This window comes from Trachurus trachurus (assembly GCF_905171665.1).
Source record: "Trachurus trachurus genome assembly, chromosome: 1".
Lineage (NCBI taxonomy): Eukaryota > Metazoa > Chordata > Actinopteri > Carangiformes > Carangidae > Trachurus > Trachurus trachurus.
In genome coordinates this window covers 15658992-15682350 of record NC_139891.1, presented here as the reverse complement: position 1 = coordinate 15682350, position 23359 = coordinate 15658992, and the positions used below count along the sequence as shown (strand labels likewise).

The 23359-nt window shown below is 42.2% G+C and overlaps 1 protein-coding gene across 1 annotated transcript in view; it reads left to right on the top strand.

The window, feature by feature from the left end:
- The window catches only part of ptprdb (protein tyrosine phosphatase receptor type Db), an 87592-nt gene that overhangs the window by 22547 nt on the left and 41686 nt on the right, over positions 1-23359 (top strand). The window contains exons 2-4 of the mRNA XM_083979211.1: positions 3037-3186; positions 14239-14384; positions 16793-16934. Coding sequence (XP_083835337.1) covers positions 3102-3186; positions 14239-14384; positions 16793-16934 — 373 coding nt within the window. The 5' untranslated portion in view covers positions 3037-3101. The remainder of the gene's footprint in view (positions 1-3036; positions 3187-14238; positions 14385-16792; positions 16935-23359) is intronic.

Below are 23359 nucleotides of genomic sequence, written 5' to 3'. Positions count from 1 at the left end.
TTAAAAAAATATATTTAACCTGTTTCATATTCATTATCTGACTATTAGTCTTCCACTTTCAGTGGGTCAACAGTTGGAATATGAACTAGTTAGTTTTCTAATTAGTCTCTGCAGTAACACTTTATTCTGTTTCCTCTTTCATTCTCCTCTCTGTCTCATCTTATCTTCTTCCTCTGTTCTCCCTTCTTCCTCCTCATCTTCTTCCCCTTCACCACATGTCCCTCTGTCTGTCCTGTGAAAAAAACATAAGCCCGTCTGTCACTCTTTGAGTCAGTCTTTGTTCTGTCAGAAGCTATCCCAGAGATAAGTGTGACTGATCGCTGCAGGCCCAGGCAGACAGACAGTGTATAATTGAGTGATAGGGACTAATGTAAGTGAATGGCTTAGAGCTGACTGTGATCCACAGCAGCAGCAGAAGCTCAGGCACCAAGGGAGGCTTTCTGTTAGGCCTTTGGTAATACTAGCAACAACAGCCACCCAGATTACAATCTGGTGACTACCTGGCTGCGTGTGTGTGTGTGTGTGTGTGTGTGTGTGTGTGTGTGTGTGTGTGTGTGTGTGTGTGTGTGTGTGTGTGTGTGTGTGTGTGTGTGTGTGTGTGTGTGTGTGTGTGTGTGTGTGTGTGTGTGTGTGTGTGTGTGTGTGTGTGTGTGTGTGTGTGTGTGTGTAGCTCAGGTTATCTTCTTTTTGTCTTCCTCCCATCCAAGTTCTCTTTTTCCCCCCTGTTTCATGGCTGCTCTGCTGCTCTACTTTCACTCCTCCCTCAGTACACCTTTTCTCATTCCTCTCTCTCTCTCCCTCTCTTTTCATCTGTCTCTCTCTCTCTCTCTCTTTCTCGCCCCGTTATCTTAGCTCTTTAATTAACGTGGCGTTCTGTGAAGTGAGATACTAAATAATGCAAGCTTTTCCAGTGACACTGAGTCAGCCGGAGTGATTAGTGGCCACACACAAACACGTGCGTCCGCACACACTCACAAACAGATGCCCTTCTTTATCAGTCATCTGCTGTAACACACATTATTTTTTTCTGCAAAAAATTGGGCTTAATTGGACAAATATGCAGATGAATGCTCTGCTGAGAAAAGAATATTTCACTGGCGTTAGCATACTACAGTTTCCATTAAGGCATACAGTATAGTACAGTATGTAGAGTAAAATGTATGCAAAACATAAATATAGTGGTTAAAAACAAAATGATAAAGAAAAATGCTCTTTAAAGAACTTAAGAAAAACATTCACCAATTGTTAGGAAATTAAAAAATGGTAATGGGCCCTTAAAAACAAAAAAAATTATTGAAATTAACATCCAATACTAAAGAAAAATAAAATGGAACAACAATAATTTCCCTGGGTTGTGTAGATACACTAGGAACCTGGATTTTATGGCTTTTCATACTGTATTGCTGGGTTCCCATATCCACTGTAGTAGTGTAAATCACGGCACAGAGGACTTAATTTGTGCAGGGAGAGATCTAGGTTATCCCAAAGCAATTGTTTCGGACCAAACCAAGTGGAAAATCCAGTGTGGGTTTAGTTGTTTGCTGCCTTGGCTGCAGGGATGCTAAGAGCTCTGGGTTCCAGCCTCCTTCTCCCCCCCCCCCACCCTCCCCACCCCTTGTCTTTTTTTAATCAGATGGCTTGTTCAGGAGTGGAGAGGATTAAGACTGCTGCTGCCACTGCTGATGACTCTGTCCAGTTTTGGAAAGCCCACAAACACATGCAGTTACGCACGACACAGGAGCACACAGCTGCTAACATCCAAACACACACACACACATGCAGATACTCGGATACTGTACACAACTGATTTAACACAGACACAGTCAGCATTAATATATACATTCATGCACATACACTACAGAGGCATCAACATATGCATGAGTTACCCCATATGCATGCATATACAGCGCAGACATAAACGTTCATTCAAGCAAAAATGCACATTACACACCTAAACACGGTCTCTCTCCTGCCTCTGCCTTTCATTGTCTCTCGCTCAACGCTGTCAGCTTCTGGACAGCAGCAACGATCTGCCATGTCTCATCGTGTCACGTGATTTGAGCAGTGAGATTTCTGACACACAGACTGACGCCTGTCTCTTCTAATGCCAGACACTCACACCAGGCGCTGCAGATGGTAGAGAGACAGATACATGGACAGGCAGAGGGACAGAGTGAGTGAGAGTAAAATGGGAAAGTGGAAGGGGAGTGAAAGAGAAAGGAAATGTGGCTTTGTGGAAATAATAGTAAGTAGAGATATTTAGGAAAATAAAAAACTGCAAAAAATAAAGTAAGAGTAACAGGTGAGTGTATGAGGGACAAAGACTGGAGTGTAAAAACAAGAAAGGACTGTATTGAGAATCTCAGGAAGGAAGCAAGCTAAGGATGAGAGGATAGAGACACTGAGCTCCATGTTGATCCAACACTGTGTGCAACATAGCCAGTAGATAACACCAGGCAGTCTCCTCCCCCTTTAATCTCCACATCATCCATCAATCCCTCACTCCATCCTTCCACCCTTCCATCTTAAACCATTCATTCCTCTTCATCAATCTGAAATCATGCCATTTTGACGCACATTTGGAAGAAATCCGGTATTGAAGTGCGGCCTGCTTTGTAGATTGTATAACGGATAAAAACTAAAGCAAGAGAAATTGAGGCCATTGCTTACGTAGGAGATAAAAAAAAGAGGAACTTTAGAAGCCGACTGATGTTTCAATGCTAAATGTTTGCCATAAGTTGAAATTCATCAGCTACTTTGTGAACTCTCACACACGCACACACCAAAACAGACCTCCGGCAATGAGTGTATGGTCTTAATGAAGCGAGAAGAGGAGAGGCAGCTGCATAACCGGAGTGTTAGAGGCCTAGAGGGAACTCACACACTTCAAGTCTGTGTGTGCGTGTGTGTGTGTGTGTGTGTGTGTGTTGGAGTGTGCGCACAGACTATATAATATCTGAAACTCTCTTAATTTGGACTTTGGGAGGATTCTAATGACTACATTTTTTCTTTTCTCCTTCTCTGCTTTCTCTCCAGGTTGTGAGGGCCTGTTTCTATCGTCCTGTTGTACAGTGAGGCAGTGAGCTCACGGTGGATACAGCATGCATGTGTCGACATATCCCATGATGCACTCTGCCAGTCCAGGCCTGCTCCTCCTCAGCTTCCTTTTCCTCGCTGACGCCGACTGTGAGTCCCTTCACACCCGACCCAAATAACTACCACACAGTATACACACACCCATACACAGATGTATACATGCCATTAAAAAGAAAGTGTTCATTTATACACTACACAAATCTTGAATGAACACTATGTGCGTTGTGCGTAGACACATGTCACGTGTCTAGGCTAGGAAGGATCTGTTTTTTTTTACACTCCACTCCTGATATCACATCCCTACAGTAGGTGTGTAGATCCGTGTGTGTGTGTGTGTGTGTGTTGGGTAGCAGGTTTGATACGAGGCCAGCTGTTTTCGTCCATCCCAGTATTACTTGGCATGGATAGACGGACCACATATGGCAAATCAGATAATTTCCCCACTGCTTGTGTGATTGTGTTCATACTGTGTGTGTGTGTGTGTGAGAGGGAGAGCTCTCTGATTGCTGCTAGTCCAGTGTATTTTTCTGTGAGTTTGCTTTTTTTTTTTTTTTTTTTTTTTATACAATACAATACCTTAGGAAAAGATTGATGAAAGTGATTACTTCTATAGCAAAATATTTTATGATTGACTGATCAATTAAAAGACCAATTGTTTTAGTCCTAGTTTTATTATATTAGGGATAAGATGTTTACATGTGTATGAATTCAACTTGAAAAGCAACTATTTAAAACTACAAAAACCGTAGATAAAACAATTAAAAATCTTCTATTAATCTTCAATTAACACATAAATATGCAGGTGTTCTCACTCAACCACACATCCCTATGTGATTCTCGCATTATATCCAGTTTTTTGATCATCTGCTTCTGTCAAGTATCTCTTTGACTGCTCAATATATGAGCCACTCTTTTTCTTTAACGACGGACTTAACTCACTTTGGTGTCTGGCTAAATTTGGCTCCTCCATCTTCTTATCATCCATAATAATGAGACTGAGCAGTGACAGGCAATAGTCAGTTCATCTTTTACAAGTGTCAGACTTTCATTTTTTTCCAGCACATAAACCATCACTATACTATATGGTTTGTGAGACATTTCTGGCTAACTACCATTTGAATCAAGCTGAAAGACGATGATCAGGATCTTGAGTAAATGGTTTCCAAACTATATTTTCTTTTGAGCTTCCTCTTCCATCTACCAGATTCAGTCTATCCAGGTATCTGAAACCAGTATTGCACATAAACATAGATTATTATAAGACTGAATCTCACAATAGTGTTGGTGAAAAAAGTGTTGGAAAAAGCCTGTTTTAGGGTGAGTTTATGGATAACAGATATGAAGACAGAAAAAAGGAATAAAAAAAGAGGAATTGGAGACTCTTAAACATCACAGACAGTGGTGATAATGGTGTCTAGTTGAATTTTCATCTGTTTTACTTTTAAAATGCTTCTTCCATATGCGTGAATGTGTCATGGAAAAAAAATCAAAACAAAACAACGAGCAGATAACCCCTGCAGCAAACACAGTGGTGTGTGTTTGTTAGAGAGGAGAATTCAGTGTTGCCCCAAGCTAATGGTTGTGTGACGCTTAGCATATATCATCACCACCCTGTAACACAAACGCACACACATACACGCACCACGGCGCGTACATGCATGCACACCAGCATAAGAACAGACTATGGGCTTTAGGGAGCAATTCCCACCCTGCAATGTTTCAAGTCCACAGACACACAGAGCCCAGTGTTAACACACACACCCACACACACACACACACACACACACACACACACACACACACACACACACACACACACACACACACACACACACACACACACACACACACACACACACACACACACACACACAAACCACTCTTGTATTCCTTTCAGCCTTCTGCCCTCTTGTCCCCTGTGTAAGTTCCAGGGTCGGCCAGTGAAGGCCCAGTCATCCATCAAAACGATGATGCTCCCAGACTTCCTTCTACGAGGGTTGGGGGAGCAGCACAATATAACGAGGGTGGAAAAGATTCGTAGTTTGTCTCCTCTGTCTATATTTTTCTTTTTTCCCCCTGCCCTCGTCTCATTGGCCGTGACTTTCTCCATTGCTCTTTTCTTCCCCGCTCCCTGCCTCTTCTCGGCACATCCATATAATCTGGCGAGAAAGGAGGGACAGAGGGCTTGAGGGGGGGAAAGGGAGGAAAGGCTGTTCTTTTCTCTTTTTATCTCATTGTGTATGACGTGCAGTGCCTCTTTTAATATCAACAGTGGGGACTCAGAGATTTGAATGTTGAGAACTCAAACAGAGGCTACTGGGATACTGACATCTCTGCTGCTCATCACATGTCTGCGTGTGGTGAAATGTTAAATGCACTCTGAAAAATTGCTTTCAGTTTCTCAATGGGAAATGAATGGAATACTTTTTCAGGCATAATAGTGTGTTTCAAAATTACATTGTGTGTTACTCTTCTATGTCAGTGCAGTGTTATCATTTTTATTAAACTTCAGACACACACATATTTATTTTTTTACTAGTGGACTGAGGGTATTAAGATGTAATCAAATGGAACAGTATCCCATGTGCATAGCCGAAAACCTTGCATGACACAGTGCCACATGTGCATTCAGCACACAATCACTGGTGTAACAATACAAGCAGTCCACTGAGCTTTGTGTGTGAGAATGTGTGCGTGCGGGTTTTTTTTTTTTTTTTTTCCGAACTCCCTCTTTTTCTCTCCCCCTGTCTCTTGCCACCATTTTTTGTTTCTCAGTGAGCTTGTGTGCGCGTGCGTGCATATGACATCTATCTGGTGGATTAAGAGTAATGCCCTGATCCTGTCGCAAACTAGGCCACTGCTCCATGTACGCAGCGAGATGCCCTGTGCGAGAAGCTGCATCTCTGCGTGTGTCATTCAGGGCGACAGGAAACAATGCAACAACAGGGTTTTTTCTGCTGACCCTCGTTTGCCCCAAAACCAACAAGCTGTCGTCCTTCCCCCGGCAGCTTGAATGTAACAATAAAAATTGCAGCTGAAATACAACTCCTTGTGTGTGTAACGGAACTCAACAAAACGTCTGCTTCTTCGCAGGCTGCAGTCGAGGAGGCATTGCTGAGATGCAACCCAGTGCTTTAGTAAGCAGACTGAAAGTATTTGAGCAGACAGAAAGTATTTTCAAACCAAGCAAGAGTGGTTCAGGAATCTGCCTAGGGTGGCTCTTGGAAATGTAAAACGCTTTACCCTCAGCTTATATCACATCATTTATATGTTGTAAATCCTGTGCATTTACAGTTAACTTTTTCCCCACAGAACTTGATGTGAAGAAAAAAAAAAAAAAAAAAAAAACAGGGGCATCAATAAAAACATAATCAATTTATCTCAATCGCTGAAAATGTGACCTTTTAATATAAGACATATTAGGCTTGTGTGCACTGGAAACAGAACTTGCTCCTGTGCTGACTGATTGACCTGTCAACCACATTGCCAGCACTTCCATGGCCTTCAGGCTGGCTGGAATCTAAAAGGTGGTTGGGTCAATCTACCACAATGACAGCTCTGCTACTCTTGCTTACTTTGGGACGCACCGCACCAGACGTCGACAGCTTAGACAGGAGCCCTCTCCAGTTACCCTCAAGTATTTCATTAAGCTTTCCCTCAGGTGCTAAGTTCAAGGGTCCTAGGCGCTAGAAAAAGCAACGTCTTCCTCCAACACACCATTCTTACAGCACATTGAAGAGCCTTGATTAAACAAGGTTTTTCAAAGTTGTATCTAATTTGTAATTGCTATAACTCACTTTTTGGACTCATTCTTGTCTTTTAGACCAGGTTTTAACATACTCAGGGCTCAATGCGATGAGCTTTGTACCATACCATAGGTCACCAGATCCGCGTACAAAGCTTCTGTTTTAGATTTAATGAATCCCTGTCCTATGAAAAGTTACCATACTGTTGTTTCATTGGTTGAATTTAAGAACATAAGAAGGCAGATTACCTGCTGCACACGTAATGTTGCTTGTCAAAGATTGGTGAGCTCAGACAATGAGTAAGGATTTGTGTTCAGTGACACGTGTGTATATATATGTGTGTGTGTGTGTGTACAAGCACATATGACCTTGTGTGTATGTGTGTACTTGTCTGTTTTATATAGATATATGCAAACATGTGTAGTGCTTAGAGTAGACAAGAGATTAGATTGTGATAAGTGTCTAGTTTCGTGTGAGCTCTGTGACTCCTTGTAGCTGATGGATGAAGCGTTATCAGGGTTTACTGGAATGAGATGAAGGGACTGAAAGGTTAAAGGTTCCTGCCCCTAGGGATTAGTTCAGGGCGTGAAACCCAATGAAGCAGTTATTTTTCTTAGATGGATTGTGTTTCTTTTCTGTGATTGATTGGTATTACCTGACTCATTGAAAGTGCAAGGAAAAGGCAAGATCCCTGTTGACATTATTGCCCATAACCACAGTATGAAATGTCAAAATGTCAACATCTGCTCTTGGCAGTTTATGAGAGAGGCACTGAGTAATTTCTCATGTGGACTGGATAGTGATGATCAAATGACCAAGAGCCCTCCAGTGTTACACTGGTCAACATACTGGTCAGCTCTTACAAGATAATTTCAGTGTCATCTTTTTTTTCTTCAATTGCTCCTGACATGTGATTTATGAAAGGATTAAATAAAGTAGATATTACCTTTGAGCTTTAGAAGTGCAGGAGTAGACCAGTACACAATATTTGTGCATTTATACACGCACGCGGACACACACACACACATATGTGTATATATATGTGTATATATATATATATATATATATACACACACACACATATAATGCTTTTTTCCCCATATATTTATTATGTATAGGAGGTTTGCTTTCCAGTGCAGGGTCAGGCCAGGGAACATAATCAAATTTCATGCTGAAGAAAAATGAATTTAGCAAGTTCTCTCTGCTGTTAAACTAATAAATGGGTCATTTTTTACCCTTAAGACATTGGGAGGGTTAACACGCTTAGACAGCGCTTATTTAAAATTGGAGAGAAAAAAAATCTGTTTTGACACTGCAGAAAAATCTACAGTGATGTTGAGTAAGGAATACAAGAAAAGGGGATAACTCTAATCATGCTGAAATTGTCCTTTAATTTCCTCATTTTTAATTAACAAGCCATTTATGAACTTAACTAATTTCAGTCATTATCTAAATAATTCATGGTATATTTTCTGGAATAATTTTTTGTATTGTATTGAAATTCAGCCCCAGTGAAGATGTGCCAGCTCATGCTCATCAAGAATATGACATTAAACCTTAAAAATGAAATACCTCATTAAAATGCTTGACGACCTCTTTCCATCAACTCCAGAGCGAATATCTCCCCATAGAAGGCGACAGAAATGGGTCACATCACAAACATTTTCATAAGTCATATACGCAGAAAATTAAAATGCCAATCACAGTTATGTTATTATTTTAAACATTTACTGCCAGCACTGACACCGGGAGTAATCAGCTGTTAATATTCTGGTTGGAGGGCATAAAGTAGACCTTTGTGTTTCACACTCAGTTTGACCCTTTGGTCCTGCAATAAGTTCTCAGTCGTTATCTGTTAACGTCAGCTCATGAGGGAGACGGATTGAGCTGAGAGGTGGACTTTCAATGTTGATGAGAAAGAAAATGAAGTCGTTCTGCTGCCGAAGCTGCTCAGCTTCCTGCACCATTGGTCCACAGTGGAGAGGCCATTAGCAGCTAGCATAGCTGTGCACCCATCCATGAGTAACAGGATCTGACTAGCTTTAGCTTAGCACTAGCCTAGCAAATGCACCCATCTGTGAAGAGGACTGGATAGCGTTAGCCTAGCTATACTGTAGCGTAGCTGACCACTGGTCTGTGAGTAATGCGCTGCAACCAGCACTGAGAAAACCCTCTGTTCATATTTATGGGAAGCCATCTCTGACCCAGTAAAGTTGTGTACCCACCCAGTAGGTAGCCCATGTGTTTTTAATGACCTGCATGTGAAAGAAGGCCATACTTGATTAAATCCTCCCCTTGTGTCTCTAACAAATTAACCATGATTAACTCACCACTGGTCAGACCCTGGGGGAGGAATCGTGGGTACTGTAAGTGGAATGCTAATTGATAGTAATTGTCATTGACAGTAAAAGTGTATTTTATCTTTCACTATTGCATCAGTATGTAAAAGGATATGCTGAAGGGATACTTGCTGATCTGCAGTATAGGGCACAGTGAAGTGTTAAATGCAACTCCTGCCGTTTTATATGAAAATTGTAATAACCTAATATTGCAGATTAGGTTAAGTGGATCCTCAGATGATTGAAAACTTAAACTTTGCGAAACTCGAGTAAGAACTTATCATGAATGTGAAGTTTCATCAAAGGCTACGGCTCTTAATTGTGTATAATTTAATTTTCTATGTTGAAGTAGCCCATTTTGCCAAATGTTTTCCAATTAACACTTGTGTGTGCTGCAGAAGGATGATAGCTGTCTTTCTGTGTTTATTGGCCCCAGTATTCCAATTTCATTTCCAGGACGAAAGCAAGCAGCTGATAATTTGCTCTTAATGTGTCGGATTGATGTTAATGTGTTTTAAGTTATGGCTCTGGCCAGCTGCCCACCCACTCTTGAGGCTGACTATCATGGCCCTGGCTCAGGCCCTGATATTGGCCTCGTTCCTCAACTTGTCTAACAAGCCTGACTCAGTTCTCATTTGGGGAGTCATCAGCTAACCACCCACCACTACATTCAACACTATGCAGCTGGATCTTTCCCTGGCAATGACTGTAAATTGCTCATTACATGCCTAACTATCGACACGAACACACACACACGCACACAGGAAAATGTAAGGAGCAGGCACAGATGCTTGCATGCATTCTGTATCAACATCCAGATCAGCCTTTTCAGGTGTGATCAAACCTCCAACGCAAAAATACAAGTGCTCACAAAAGCTGTTACTGTGCACAGATATGTGTCCACATAAACTTAGAATCATTATGAACTTGTCTGAGGGGGATGCGCCTGATATTGATCTGATCAGGAGGTTCAATAACCATTTATCTCCTTCCTCCTCGGGGAGATCATCCACTATTCAACCTGTGGGCCGAAACAGCCAAGCACTTAACTCAAACATACTCACACACTAACACACATTACTAACACACTCTGACACATGCAGGATTAGCTGCCATTAATGTCTGGGCTTCCCCATCTGCTCCTTTTAGCCAAAACTATTGTCTTTTCCGAGTGAAAGCTCAGCTCTCTCATTCATTGATTTTATACCTCTTTGGTAATCCAGCATCTGTTTGTTACTTTGTTACTGCAGAATCAGGCAGGGCGGGTCCATTCCTTTGTTCGGAGTCCATTGCTTTTTGCTGATTTGATTTGTTTGGATAGGTCTGCTTCATGCTTAATTTTGCATCAGATCAGCTAAGTGATTGAGGGAACACCAGACGAGGCCCAAAGGCGCACGGATGGCAACATTTTGCAGAGTTTTGGAATAGATTTGTAGGAATGAGTTCAGATCACTGAGGACACTGGCAGCTAAAATAAATCACACAGAAGTCTAGGTTACTGATACTTTTATGGAATCATTCTTATTAGCTCATTATATTAGATTCATCTAATCATGAAAAAAATATTACATTGTCATCAAATGTGGGTTCTCACAGAAAAAAACACACATTTCACTCATGCATGTTCATAAATTTCTCAGTGCCATAAAAAGCATGAAAGCCCCTAATTTATCACACCTCTAAAGTTCTGCTTTTACAACCCGAGACGCACATCGTTCCTGGTGAATTCCTGGTTCCATCTGTTTTCGCTCGCAAATATGTATTCTCCATTCTTAGATTTATACTATATCCCAATCTTAATACAGTATTTTCGTAAATCATACTCCCTGGGGGTTTGTGCTAGCATCTGTTCTTACAAACATGATCTCTCTCGCTGTGTCCCTCTAGGTTAAGACAGCATCTGCCAGCTACAGTATGTCCCCGTAGTCTCCTACACAGAGCCATTAGCTTCATTTAGTCTTGCTGTTTGTCTTTTCAAAGTGCCACTCCACTAAACCTCTATCACCCCATTAAGGTTTGCAGGTTAATGTAAGGGGAGTTAAACCAAAAATGGCGATGCGTGGTGTGTCAGTGTGAATGGTGTGCTACTTGTCCTACCGTTCAGTTTTAAATACCAAAAAGACATGAGGATGATCTGCCAAAGTTAACCACACGTCTTCATCTGGGACTCGAAAGTGGTCCGGAGAGAGGAGCTGACTTTATAATCCCTGCCATCTGTTGTGTAGATGAGATCCCACTGTATGGCGACCTTTATGTAGGCCAATCTCTGTCCACCCCACACAAACACATACACACACCAAGAGGGGAAAGATTGCCACCATCTAATTCCATCTAAATCTCTCTCTGTGGACCCAGTTAGTGGTTTCCCCTCACTTCCATCTAGGGTCACATTAAGGAAGAAGAGGAGGGCTGTGTCGGGGGAGCTTGGCGACATGCACGAGCTCCTAAGCCTCTGCTCCCGAACTAGACCAAGTTCTTCTGCGAATTTTCCGTCATCGTTTTTGATTTAACATACATGACATAATAAACTGTCTGGCGTTCCCATGCCTTCCTCTAAAACAACTTCAAATATTGAAGTGGCCTTTGAGCTTTAACCCCCCCCCCCTCCTGCTCTCAGCCCCCACGCCAACCCAAATGTCAGTGCTTAATCCTACCAAGCAGCACGACCAAAAGACCCTGATGATCTTGGCAAAAGACAGAATACTTAGGACACAGGGGGACACGGGGAGGGAGCGAATAAGAGGAACGGGGAGAGAAGGAGGATGAATTTTAGGGGGGGGGGGGGAGGAGAAAGAGGATGAGAGCCCATAAAGAGAGGGGAGGAGAGAAATAAGAGAGAAGAGGAATTGCGAGAGCGAGTTGGGAGAAGTGCGGAGCATACGGTTGCTACCCCCCCTCCTCATTAAGTCAGTCAGTGTGACAGGAAGACTTATGTAACACCCCAGAGATGGAGGGAGGAGATGGAGAAAGAGTAACAAGGAGGAGGATGAAAGAGGGAGCAAGGAGAGCAGCAGCTGTGAAGAGAGAGGAAGAGAGAGGGGTGGGGTTGATTCAGTGGCAAAGAATTAGGAGTGGGGCACAGAGATAAAGGGGCAAAATCTGAGAAAGCAGGAGCCTAAGACAATTAAAGAGCAGATATGTGGTGGTGGTGGTGGTGGTGGTGAGGGGGGGGGGGGGGGTCGGGGCTGGAGAGATAAAGAGAAGGGGGAGAAAGATAAAAAAGCAATTGAAAGATCTACCGTGCCTTTTAGTATGGTTCTGCTGGCTTTACAATTTTCATTTGTTTTGTGGGCGAGAGATTAGCAAGAGGATTAAGAGAGCGATTCTCCCACTCCTCATTCTTTCTGTTTCCCTCTCACTCACTCTCTCGTTCCCTCAGTCGTTCTATCTCTCAGATGGGCACACGCACATTTGCCCAGTCACTCATGCATCACGTACCCATACCGTATGATGGCCTACATGTACACGTATGAACTGCGTGCATGCGTTAATTAAACTATCAAGGTTACAACTCATGGTTGTTGCTTATTTATTTATCTGACAAGTATTTTTGATTAATGTCACATGTTCGAACAACAATTAATCAACTATCACTGTTTGTCTGATAACTCCATCATTTAGTTCTCATATGTGCATATGTGCGTACGAAGGTAAATTGGGATATGCAAGGATGAAAAGTAAGCAGCTACATATGCACCGTCTCTCTCTCTCTCTCTCTCTCACACACACACACACACACACACACACACACACACACACACACACACACACACACTGTGTTGTATTCAGTCATTGAGGTGGATTTGGCCGTGGGCCAGTGAGGTGTAGAGGTGACTGGGCAGCTTGGGGCTCTCTGACCATGTTTGCCACTGTACATCTGGCTCGTTCTCCCTCTGTCTCACCCACTCTGCCCCCCTCTCTCACTCTCTTTCCAATCCACCTCCTGCTCATCTTCCTCTCTCCCTTCACTTCTGTTGTTCATGTTTTTTTTCCCCCTCTTCCTTACCCATTCTGCTCTCCATCTGTCTCTCTCGCTCATTCTCTTTATCTCACCCGCGCTTCTGTTCAGCCGTCCCCACTCTTTCAGCGCACTCTCTCTCTTTTTCTCTCCTTCTCTGAAAAGCTTAGCGTCTCTCCCTCTCTCCCTCCCTCCTTTTAAACAGCAAAAAGCAATTTCTCTCCCTTTGTCAGGGCGGTTGGCGGTAAGCCCTTAAGTAGGGATTTTCTGGTTTGGCTGGAATGCCATTAGGCGAGCTGGCGGTGACGTGCCATGACTGACGTGCCGAATCTTTTTGATGTCGTGATGTCACAATCCAGCGGAGGCTGTGGTTATGATATTGTTGGCGTCCCCGGAGCGAGGGGTTTTAGTGGTCATGTCAGGAGTAAGTCTTCATAAATCCTTTATGGCACAGAAATATTAAGCTTCTTTGGTGGTACAGGGACAGAGAGAAAAACATGGTGGAACGTGCACACACGTGTACAGGAGAAAAAAAAAGACGCACACACAGACACAAAGCCTCCCGCATGAACAACTGTACTGAAAGGCAGACATAGGCGCACCTGTACTCCAAGAATATACTCACACTGTCACACACAAACACACTAAAACTGCCACAGCGTTCAAGAATATTGTGACATGTTTTAAGTTGGACAACCTAGCGACTGCAACATCCCTCACCCTATTTTATTTAAACTACACACACATCTGTTATTTCCCTTTCCCACACTCTTTTTTTTTAGCGCAGCAGTGGTGTAAGTGTTACAGATGTGTGAATGCCAGATTATAGTAGTATATTAAGTGGTATCACGGTGCTTAAGTGCAGTTTCAGTAGGAGAACACAATAATCCATCACAGAATTTAGAGTATGAAAATAATTATTAATATAGTCCTGATGGTAATGTGTTGTCCTATAGATCATTACAGTATATAACCCATCCATCAAAACGTTTTCATCTCCTATGCTTTCCTGGGTAAATGCACACACACAGAGACACAGAGAGAGACAGATATTGGTTTGAACTTGACCTAACTCTTTTGATTGCATCTTTTATTACAGCACCCCCCAGATTCACACGAATCCCAGAAGATCAAACAGGAGTCCAGGGTGGAGTGTCTTCCTTTGTGTGCCAGGCCACGGGGGATCCTCAGCCCAAGATTGTCTGGAACAAAAAAGGCAAAAAAGTCAGCAACCAGAGATTCGAGGTACAGTATGCTGCTGAGATACTGATTAAGGAGCGCATAACCCTACACTGGCATCGATTTCTGCTCATCCCAGAAGGTGTTGTAAACTGAAATAGGAACAGGATAGGCCATGATAGAGGTTCATGGAAAGCTGTAGTGTCACACAACAAACCTGAGGCTGATTGAGCTGAAACAGTTGGTAGATTAATCAATTCACCAGTCAATTGAGTTCTAGAAGAGAGGCCTGTGTATGAAAACTTTAGAGATGCAAATATAGTTTTTTCACATCTGGGCAGAGACAGACCAGCTGTGACCACATGTTTTCAGTCACCATGCTGTTTGCTCTACCTCCATATTTCACAGTGGAGGTGAGATACAAATACGTTATGTCTTTTTATCAAACTCATAAGAAAGCAAAAAGTAAAAGAAATTCCTCGAGCACAAATGCCAAGTACATTTTCACTTGTTGTAAATATCTTTGACAGTCTTTGGCTTTTGGACTGGATGTTTGGACAAAGCAGACATTTAAAAACAACACCCCGATTTCTGGGGAAATAATGAGTTCGTTTCACAGCTTTCTGACATTTCAACAATCAGTAAATGATCAAAATAACTCTCATTTGTCACTTTAAATGGCTCCCTTACAGTCAGCTTAGCCCGTTTCACAGCTCTGCTAATGTGCGTGCAGACTCGCTGGAATTGTCTGAATAAAACAGGACCATCATTAATGTTGTTAGTTACACCTGTGCGCTTCCTTTGATGACAAACCAGAGTGCCTGCTGGGAGACGTGTATTGTTACTACTGTCATTACCGCAATAAAAGTTAGCATTTAAGCCTGTAATGAGGGTTGTGTTCTATAGACAGCCTGTTTCTGGGATTACATGAACACCATCTACTACCATTTTGCATATTAAGCCAAAATTGTGTCGTGAAAGACTTGATCGGTTTACCTGCCGTTTGCTTTTCTTCACTTGTTCTCCAAAGGTTATACAACTGGGTGAAATGGTGTGTACGCCAACCCTTTCATATGTCAGATGATGCCTTGGGCTACAGTTTATGAGATTCTTATATGATCGTCTTATTAGTTTCCTGAAGGCTCTTACCTTTGATTTATTTCACCACCTTACCAGTCACTCTTAGATGAAGATGTTGAACCTGCCTTTTTCCCAGCCAGTCAGTGTCACCGTGAGCTCAGGGTGCTTTTCCACTTTAATAAGCTGAGTTTCCTCCCAGGTTTAAGTTCATCTTGGTGTCTCCATGTTTGTGATTAAAACACTCGGGGGAGATATTTTATTTTTAATCTACCCCTGTATACGCTCTGATGACCAACTGTATATTTCTCTCTGCTGTCCTGTCCATCATGACTTGTTGTGGGATTTCTTTTTTATTGGATTTCGGTCAGCGGAAACCTTCTCAGAAATCAGAATCCAGATCTACTTTATGCATGTATTAAACTTATGCAAGAGCATTTATAATGTACAATCCAGCCGCTCTAACAGATCTAAAGTTATTGCATTTCTAAAATATGAAAGGGATATGAGGCCTAATCAAGGACAATTCACTCCTAACTATAACAATCAATTGACTGCTTGTCTGGTGCTGCCTGAATTTCATTTTAATGTGTACGATCATGATTGATCCTAGACTGTGCCCCAGGTATGCCTAGTGGCTAAGCATTAAACCTGACTAGTGCTCTCATTTTTCACACACTCTACCCCCTCAGCTCCCCTCAGTAAATTAAAAACTAGGAAAAGACCTTCAAAGAATTTTTGTCTCTGAAAATTACAGTTTGTCACTGAACTGCAAACAACGTTGAAGGTGAAATAAAAATGAAACAACAGCAGCAGTAAGGGTCCAGTGGTTCAGCTGATCATCAGCTAAACAAGCCTGCTGCTAGTAGCCTATATCTATCTGTACCACAGTGCAATATATAGCTTGGTGAATCAAGAGAGGGGGTGGTGGAAAGAATCTCTAATGGAGCACTGACTTTGTTTTATAACAGTTAACTTGCTGACAAACTAACCAACTTTTGCTGGAAGTGCCTCTTTAAATCTGGACTAAAAACATATTTATTTAGGATGGCTTTTAATATCCAGTAGCATGGTGACACTTTTATTTTTATTTTATTTTATTTTGTTCTATTTTTTTTTGCTTTTATTGTTTTTAATTGTCTTTACTTATTCCCTTGTATTTATTATATCTATTATAAAGCACTTTGGTTCACCCAAAGGGTTGTTGTAAAGGGATGTAACTTTTTTCTTTTTTGCAGCTTTAGCTCTCCTTTTACCTGTGTTTTGGCCTCCACCAACTTTTTGCTGAAACAATCAAGCCACATGTGATGACTTTCACTTAACACGTCATTAGTTCCATTTTTAATATGAAAATACAAAATCCAGTCACTTTAATATGCTTTTCTTTTTTCAAACAGGTAATAGAGTTTGACGATGGGTCCGGCTCGGTCCTGAGGATCCAGCCACTGCGGACCCCAAGAGATGAGGCTATTTACGAATGTCACGCCTCTAACTCTGCAGGAGAGATCACTGCCACCACCAGACTAAGTGTGCTACGAGGTCAGTGTGAACACACACACAGGATACTCTTGTTCCCAACCAGCCGTCAAGCACAATTATAATTAACATATAATTAAGGCTTAATGAAAACTGTAAAATCTTTCTAACGCAATATCATGTATTTGTGGCATCCTTAACTGATGTGTGAACAGATAATGAGTGAGATGAGATAAGAGTAAACCTTTGAGCTCAACATGTCTTCGTGAATTTATAAACCATTTTAACACTCTGTGAGGATTTGCTCATGTCTATAAGAACTGTCATTCACATAATGTGGATGGATGCATCATAGGAGGAGTAGTTGTAATTGTTAAGAAATGATTGACCAATATAATCTATAAGCCTCTTATAACTATTGTATTAACTTTTCATATACTTACAGTGTGTGTGTGTGTGTGTGTGTGTGTGTGTGTGTGTGTGTGTGTGTGTGTGTGTGTGTGTGTGTGTGTGTGTGTGTGTGTGTGTGTGTGTGTGTGTGTGTGTGTGTGTGTGTGTGTGTGTGTGTGTGTGTGTGTGTGTGTGCTCATATATTTCTAAATGCCTAATGCAGGGTTCTTATAGAAATAAATAGTTTTACCTCGTAAAGGTACAACCACCCACTAGGTCCTCATACGTTCTGACTGGTGAAGTTTAGCTTGTCTTGCAGACTCGCAGGATGCTTTTTTTGTATCTTTGTGTAGATATTTATAAATATGCAAGTGTAAGCCGAGGTCCACTGCGGTTGATGGTTGTGTTAGTGTTAGAGAGAGTCCATTAATGCAGATAGTGATGTTAGTGTTAGTGGAGTCCATTAGGAGAACATTATGTACCGGTAGTTTGAAGCTCTAGAGTGTCTTAGTGAGGGAAACTGCTCGAGTGTGGATAATCACATTGCCTGCCTTTACAGTACATGCTCATGGGGAAAGGACGTGCAGCCTATTGTTCTACCACCTTCCCTCTCTCTTTCTCTTTCTCTCTCTCTCTCTCTCTCTCTTGTTCCCTCCTGTCTCTCTGAGGGTTAGTAACAACAGTCTGCAACTCTTCCTTCTCCCTCTCTTCTCTTGCTCCGTCTCGTCTGTGTTTTTGTCTCCCCCAAGTTCATTCCTTTCCTTACTTTCTCTTCATTTCACCCCTTCTTTCTCTCCATCTCTCCATACACTTTCTCCCTTTTCTCCGTCCCGCTCCCATCTCTGTCTCTCTCTCCATATGCTCTTAGGTCCACTACACAGCAACCTCTAAATTATTCACTTCAGACCACTCTTTGCATCTTCAGCGCTGTTCCGCTCCATCCATCCAGAATTTTTCCTGTCTCACACGGTTGTCTTTGCTCGAGTCTGTGTGTGTGTGTGTGTGTGTGTTTATGTCTGTGTGTGTGTCCATGTATCAGTGTGCGTGTGCACGTAGCAGGCTCGGCTGCGCGTGTAAATTTGTATATGTGTTTCAGCGTCCATTTTTGATTTTTCCTGCTGCCTGCGTGATGGCACTCATCTCCAATCCTTCTCTTTGTCAAGAACACAACCACTCTTGCACACAGCACGCGCGCACACACACACACACAGGTGAATACATATGCATACCCTTACACACACAAGCACACTCTCAGACAAATCTATCCTCAATCTAAGACAGTCAGTCTTTATGTAGTGATTAGCCTCTTTCTACTCCTCAGAGGAGTCATTGTGTTGCGGATGAATAAGAGGCCACCCGGGAGCAGCTAATAGCCCCTGATAGACTGTCAGTCCAAATGTCAGTTGCAAAGTACACACACACACATGCCTACCCACTCTCACACACACACACAGGTTCACACGCACGCACACGGCCTCCTGTCAGTCATGTCTCCTTGTCTCCCCTGGCTCTGTAAAGACACAGCTCCAGTGACTGACTGACTGACTGTTTGACAGCAGGGATCCGGTGTTAAGGTCAGCCGGCTTAATTACTGTGGATTAGAACCAGGCTAATTGAAATCTTGGCTTCCAGTAAATGGCCGTGATTGGCAATGGCTGAAATAATAATGAACTTGAGAGCAATTATGTGCTGTAGGATCCACTGTACAGTCTGATGCTGTATAATTCATGAAGCTGAGGGTGTGTCTGTTTGAATGGGGAAAAAAAAGTTGTAAATTGAAAATATAAAATTGTCAGCTTTATCAATAAATTTGTAGCTTTTCATTTTTGTTGAGTATGTGCTAAGAACATTGACATCTGCATAGTGAATGGAGAAGAAAGAAGGGTGGGTCAGATGATCAGCTCAGTTGTAAACAAACCCACGGTTCAGTCAGCGTATTTAAACCAAAAGGAAAGTGGGTTCAACAGAGTGCAGCAGAAATGTTGCTAAGAGAAGTGTGGTAGGTCAAATGTAAACCAGAAAGGGAGTCTGTAAAATGTTGTGGATAATTACAACAGACAGTTTGGATAGTAATTTTACTGTTCCCCTTCGTTTTATCTTCCAAATAAGTTTGGCCCGGCTGGGGCCAGCTGCTTCCTGTTCCTCACCCCATCTGACTTCTCTTAGGGACGTCACCATGTTCTCGAACTTTTTAGTCTCAACAAGGTTATTATTACCAAAGGATTGAAAAAGAAAAAAGAGAAGGATCAAAACCAGCTAAGCTGAAATGTATCTTTAACTCACATTCCCTATATTTCTACCTGTTATAGTAGTCTATATACAGGTAAACTGGTGCTGCTTCTACTGCAACCTCACAGTAAGGTGCGGCTCACAAACACTTGACAAAAGATTGTGCACTTAATGAATTAATTATGAATTTAACAAAACACAAAGCAAATTGTGGACTCACAAAGAAAACCAGACGTGAATCAGCACCATCTGAACAAATAAGTAACATAGAATCACAGTTGTGCTGTAGAGCAGGACTGTTGCACTGGTTCGCAATATATTAGACCGGTGTTAATTTTATTAGATCCATCCGTTCTATGTCCTGAATGACATCAACAGGTTCACTTTGCAGGTGCAAACATTAGACATAATCATCTAATACAGCGGCCGGCTCATGCCTTAGTTCCCATGACTGTAACACCAGACTTAACTTGCAGTCTTCCAGATTTACAGATGACAAACTCACCAAGCATGTGTGTGTGTGGATTTCATTTTGGGCCTCATATAAAGAGGACAGTGTTCGCACAGTGGTTCCCATGATTATGAGACCGGGTTTTTTTTTATGAGCTGTGAAATTATCTGGATCGCACACAGTGGAAACACTGAAGTGGGAGCATGTCCAAATGAAACAGTGGGATGTGTGGAAGGCTCTGTCAACGAGGGAGTGTAGGGTTACGCATCTGCTTTGACCTCAGGGGGTTCTTAACTGTTACTGCTCAGCGACACAGACTCACACACGGGCTAAAAACACACACACATACACGTACACACACACACACACACAAATGCGGGAGCAGCTTTGTCCCAAACACACTTTGGTGTTGCTTACACCTGTCCCCATGATGGATGGTGGGAGGCTAGTTATGTGCATGTGTTAACTTGTCTCTGCACGTGTGTGTGTCTGTGTGTATGTGTGTGTCTGTGTCTGTGTGTCTGTGTCTGTGCATCATCCCGTTCAATCAGCCCTCTAACACTTTCACTTCTATCACCTCACACCTTGTCAGGTTTAAATTAAAAAAGCTTTTGTTTGTTTTTGTCTGTGCAAGTGTGTGTATATGTCTTTGTGCACTTGTGTGTAGTGCATGTGTGTATGTGTGTGCATTTCATTTCCATCCAGTGCATCTCCTGTGCTATTGGCTGTCTAAACTTCCTACGCACTTCTGTTCACACAACACATGTGTGCAACTTTTCCCTCCTTGTGTTCACACGTCAGGGGTTGCATGATGGGTAGCAGTCTAAGTGTGCGTCCTCGTTGCTCAGTTAGGTGTCCCACCCCAGGTAGATGAAATAGAATGCATTATTCCTGCCTATGAGGGCTCGGCTTTGAAGTAAGCGTTTGCATAATGAAAGCGGAGAGAATCAGGATTGTTATGCTGTATGGGTCCCTTGTGCTCTCCCTCTTTTTCCGTCTGTTTTTCTCTTGCTCTCTCCCTTTGTTTTCCTTTCTGTCTCTCATTCTTTGTCTCTCACTATTTTATTCTACTCTGTTCTCTTTTGCTCGTTCCTTTCTTTTCTTTTTTTGCACTTTTGCCCTCCTTCACCGCTCGCCCACACAGACAACACTCGTACACACAAACACCTTCTCATCTTGTTCTCTCGGTTTATCATGTCTGTGTTTCCATTTGTTGGGAGTTGTGATTGATTGAAACCGGAGCTGTTAAAAGGCCACACACGCGTTCGCGAAGCCAACGTCTCACGACCCGTTGGCTATGGTTCGATGGGCTAGTACCAGAATTAGCATCTCCTTGGCGAGGTTCAGCTCTAGGATTTCCCGTTAATGAGGCTCTCTGTGGTTGAGAGGGATAAAGTCACAAGGGATTGTGGGTAAAAAAGAAATAAAAAAATAAAAAGATGAGGGAAAAATTAAAATAGACTACATCGCAAACATGCAGGAAGACATGCTCCTTGCTGGTCTGCCTGTTTTTTCACTATGTCTAACCCACTTTTTTATGCATGAGTCATGGATCTGACATTTTACTTTGCAGTTTCAAAGTGCAGCCTTGAACAAAGTTAGGAATTTGTTTCTTAAAAGCTGATGATTTGCTCTGAACCTATTTGATTCCAAGAATGAATGCAGTTATCTTTTCAGTTTCAGACTGAGTTCTGTCTCCTTTGATTCCCCCACCTCCTCCAAGCATTGTCCCCTCCCTTCTCTTAATTCTCCCACTTGAGCTGAATGAAGTTGGCCCGCTGCCTTTGATTTCCTCTATCACAGTGGAATGACTCTTCATGTTTGATTTAATTGCCTCGGAGGTCTATGGTATCACATTTGATTTGCAGTCCCAAAAGGGTGCGAGTCCCAGTGGATGTGTCTTTATTGGACTCGTCTATTTGATTTTATGCAAGGGTGAAATCCCAAAGAGGTGTGTGTGTGTGTGTGTGTGTGTGTGTGTGTGTGTGTGTGTGTGTGTGTGTGTGTGTGTGTGTGTGTGTGTGTGTGTGTGTGTGTGTGTGTGTGTGTGTGTGTGTGTGTGTGTGTGTGTGTGTGTGTGTGTGTGCGCAATGGACTCAGTTGGACAAAATTGTGTAGCTGAATTGCTACCGATTCCCAGCAGAACAGAGAGTATTTGATTTTCAATTGATTCTTATTCGGAGAGTGGTAGCCCAAAGCTTTAGTGAGGTAGTTTGTCAGATGGAATGAAATGTTACTTATTCTATTTGACCTCTCTATTGGATTTTTTAAAAGTCTTGCCTCCTGGCTCAAGGCTCATGCAAAACATATTTTGACTCTAAATTGATTCTAAATTCGGCTCCCGCATGTGACTAGCCGCCAATTTCCATGCAAACCATTTCAAACTGTAATAGTTACCCAGGGAAGTTTAAAACCTGTTTGGTGTCAGTTCAGGGCTCATGTTATCTCTTCTGCTGAACACAGACTATCTGCTTTAGTCGTGCAGTCGCCTGGGATTTGCAGGTAACAGAACTCAGAAGCAGACAGCTTCATTTATAGGGATAGTTTGTGATCTGGGCAAGTACACGTATTCACTTTGTAGCTGAGAGTTACTGAAGATGAGATGATTGATACCACACTCACATCTACAGTATACAATAAATGTGGAGCTAATGTTAGCAGGCTTAGCAGAACAGGACACATCAGCCTGGTCAGGCAGAGTGTAACAGAAACACCTCAAAAGCTCGCTAACCAACACTTTCATTCATTCATCGCATATATTTAATCTACACACAAGTGTGAAAATGACAAGTTGCAGCAAACTATGCACAGTCACAGTAATGAAAACATTATCTCCGCAGTGACTTGTACAATATATTTATTTATATGAGTTGATAAGAACAGGCCGTTCATCACAGAGCAAAAAGTTTCAGTCTAGTTGCAATAAACTTGAATGTGATTATGTTTTGTCTGTTTATCAGTCACTGCATGCAGAGCCTAATGAACTCACCGATTTGATCTCCCTTATAAAATAGGCAATCTGGCAACACTGATGACAGGAAGCATTAGTAGCTAGAAAACTGAGGCAGAATGATGCCAAGTTCATTGAAACATTGGTTGTAGCCCTGATAAGGTGACATTATATCAGCCTAGTGTTATGTGAAAGCTGGAAGGACATTTCTGTGGACACGGCTTTGTGTGAAATTCCCCTTAGGGGGAAGCTGGACATTGTAATATGAAGATATTATCCTCCTTTATCCTGTGTGAAAGGTAGTTCTTACTAATCCTCATACATGAGGATGTCCCATTGGCTTATGCTCACAAGTGACACAGTACGCCAGCGATTCAAACCAAGGGCACTTATACAACAAAGGATTGTTCTGCAGTTACTCGGCAGTATGTTGAAAAAAAGAAAAGAAATAAACACTCAAATATGATC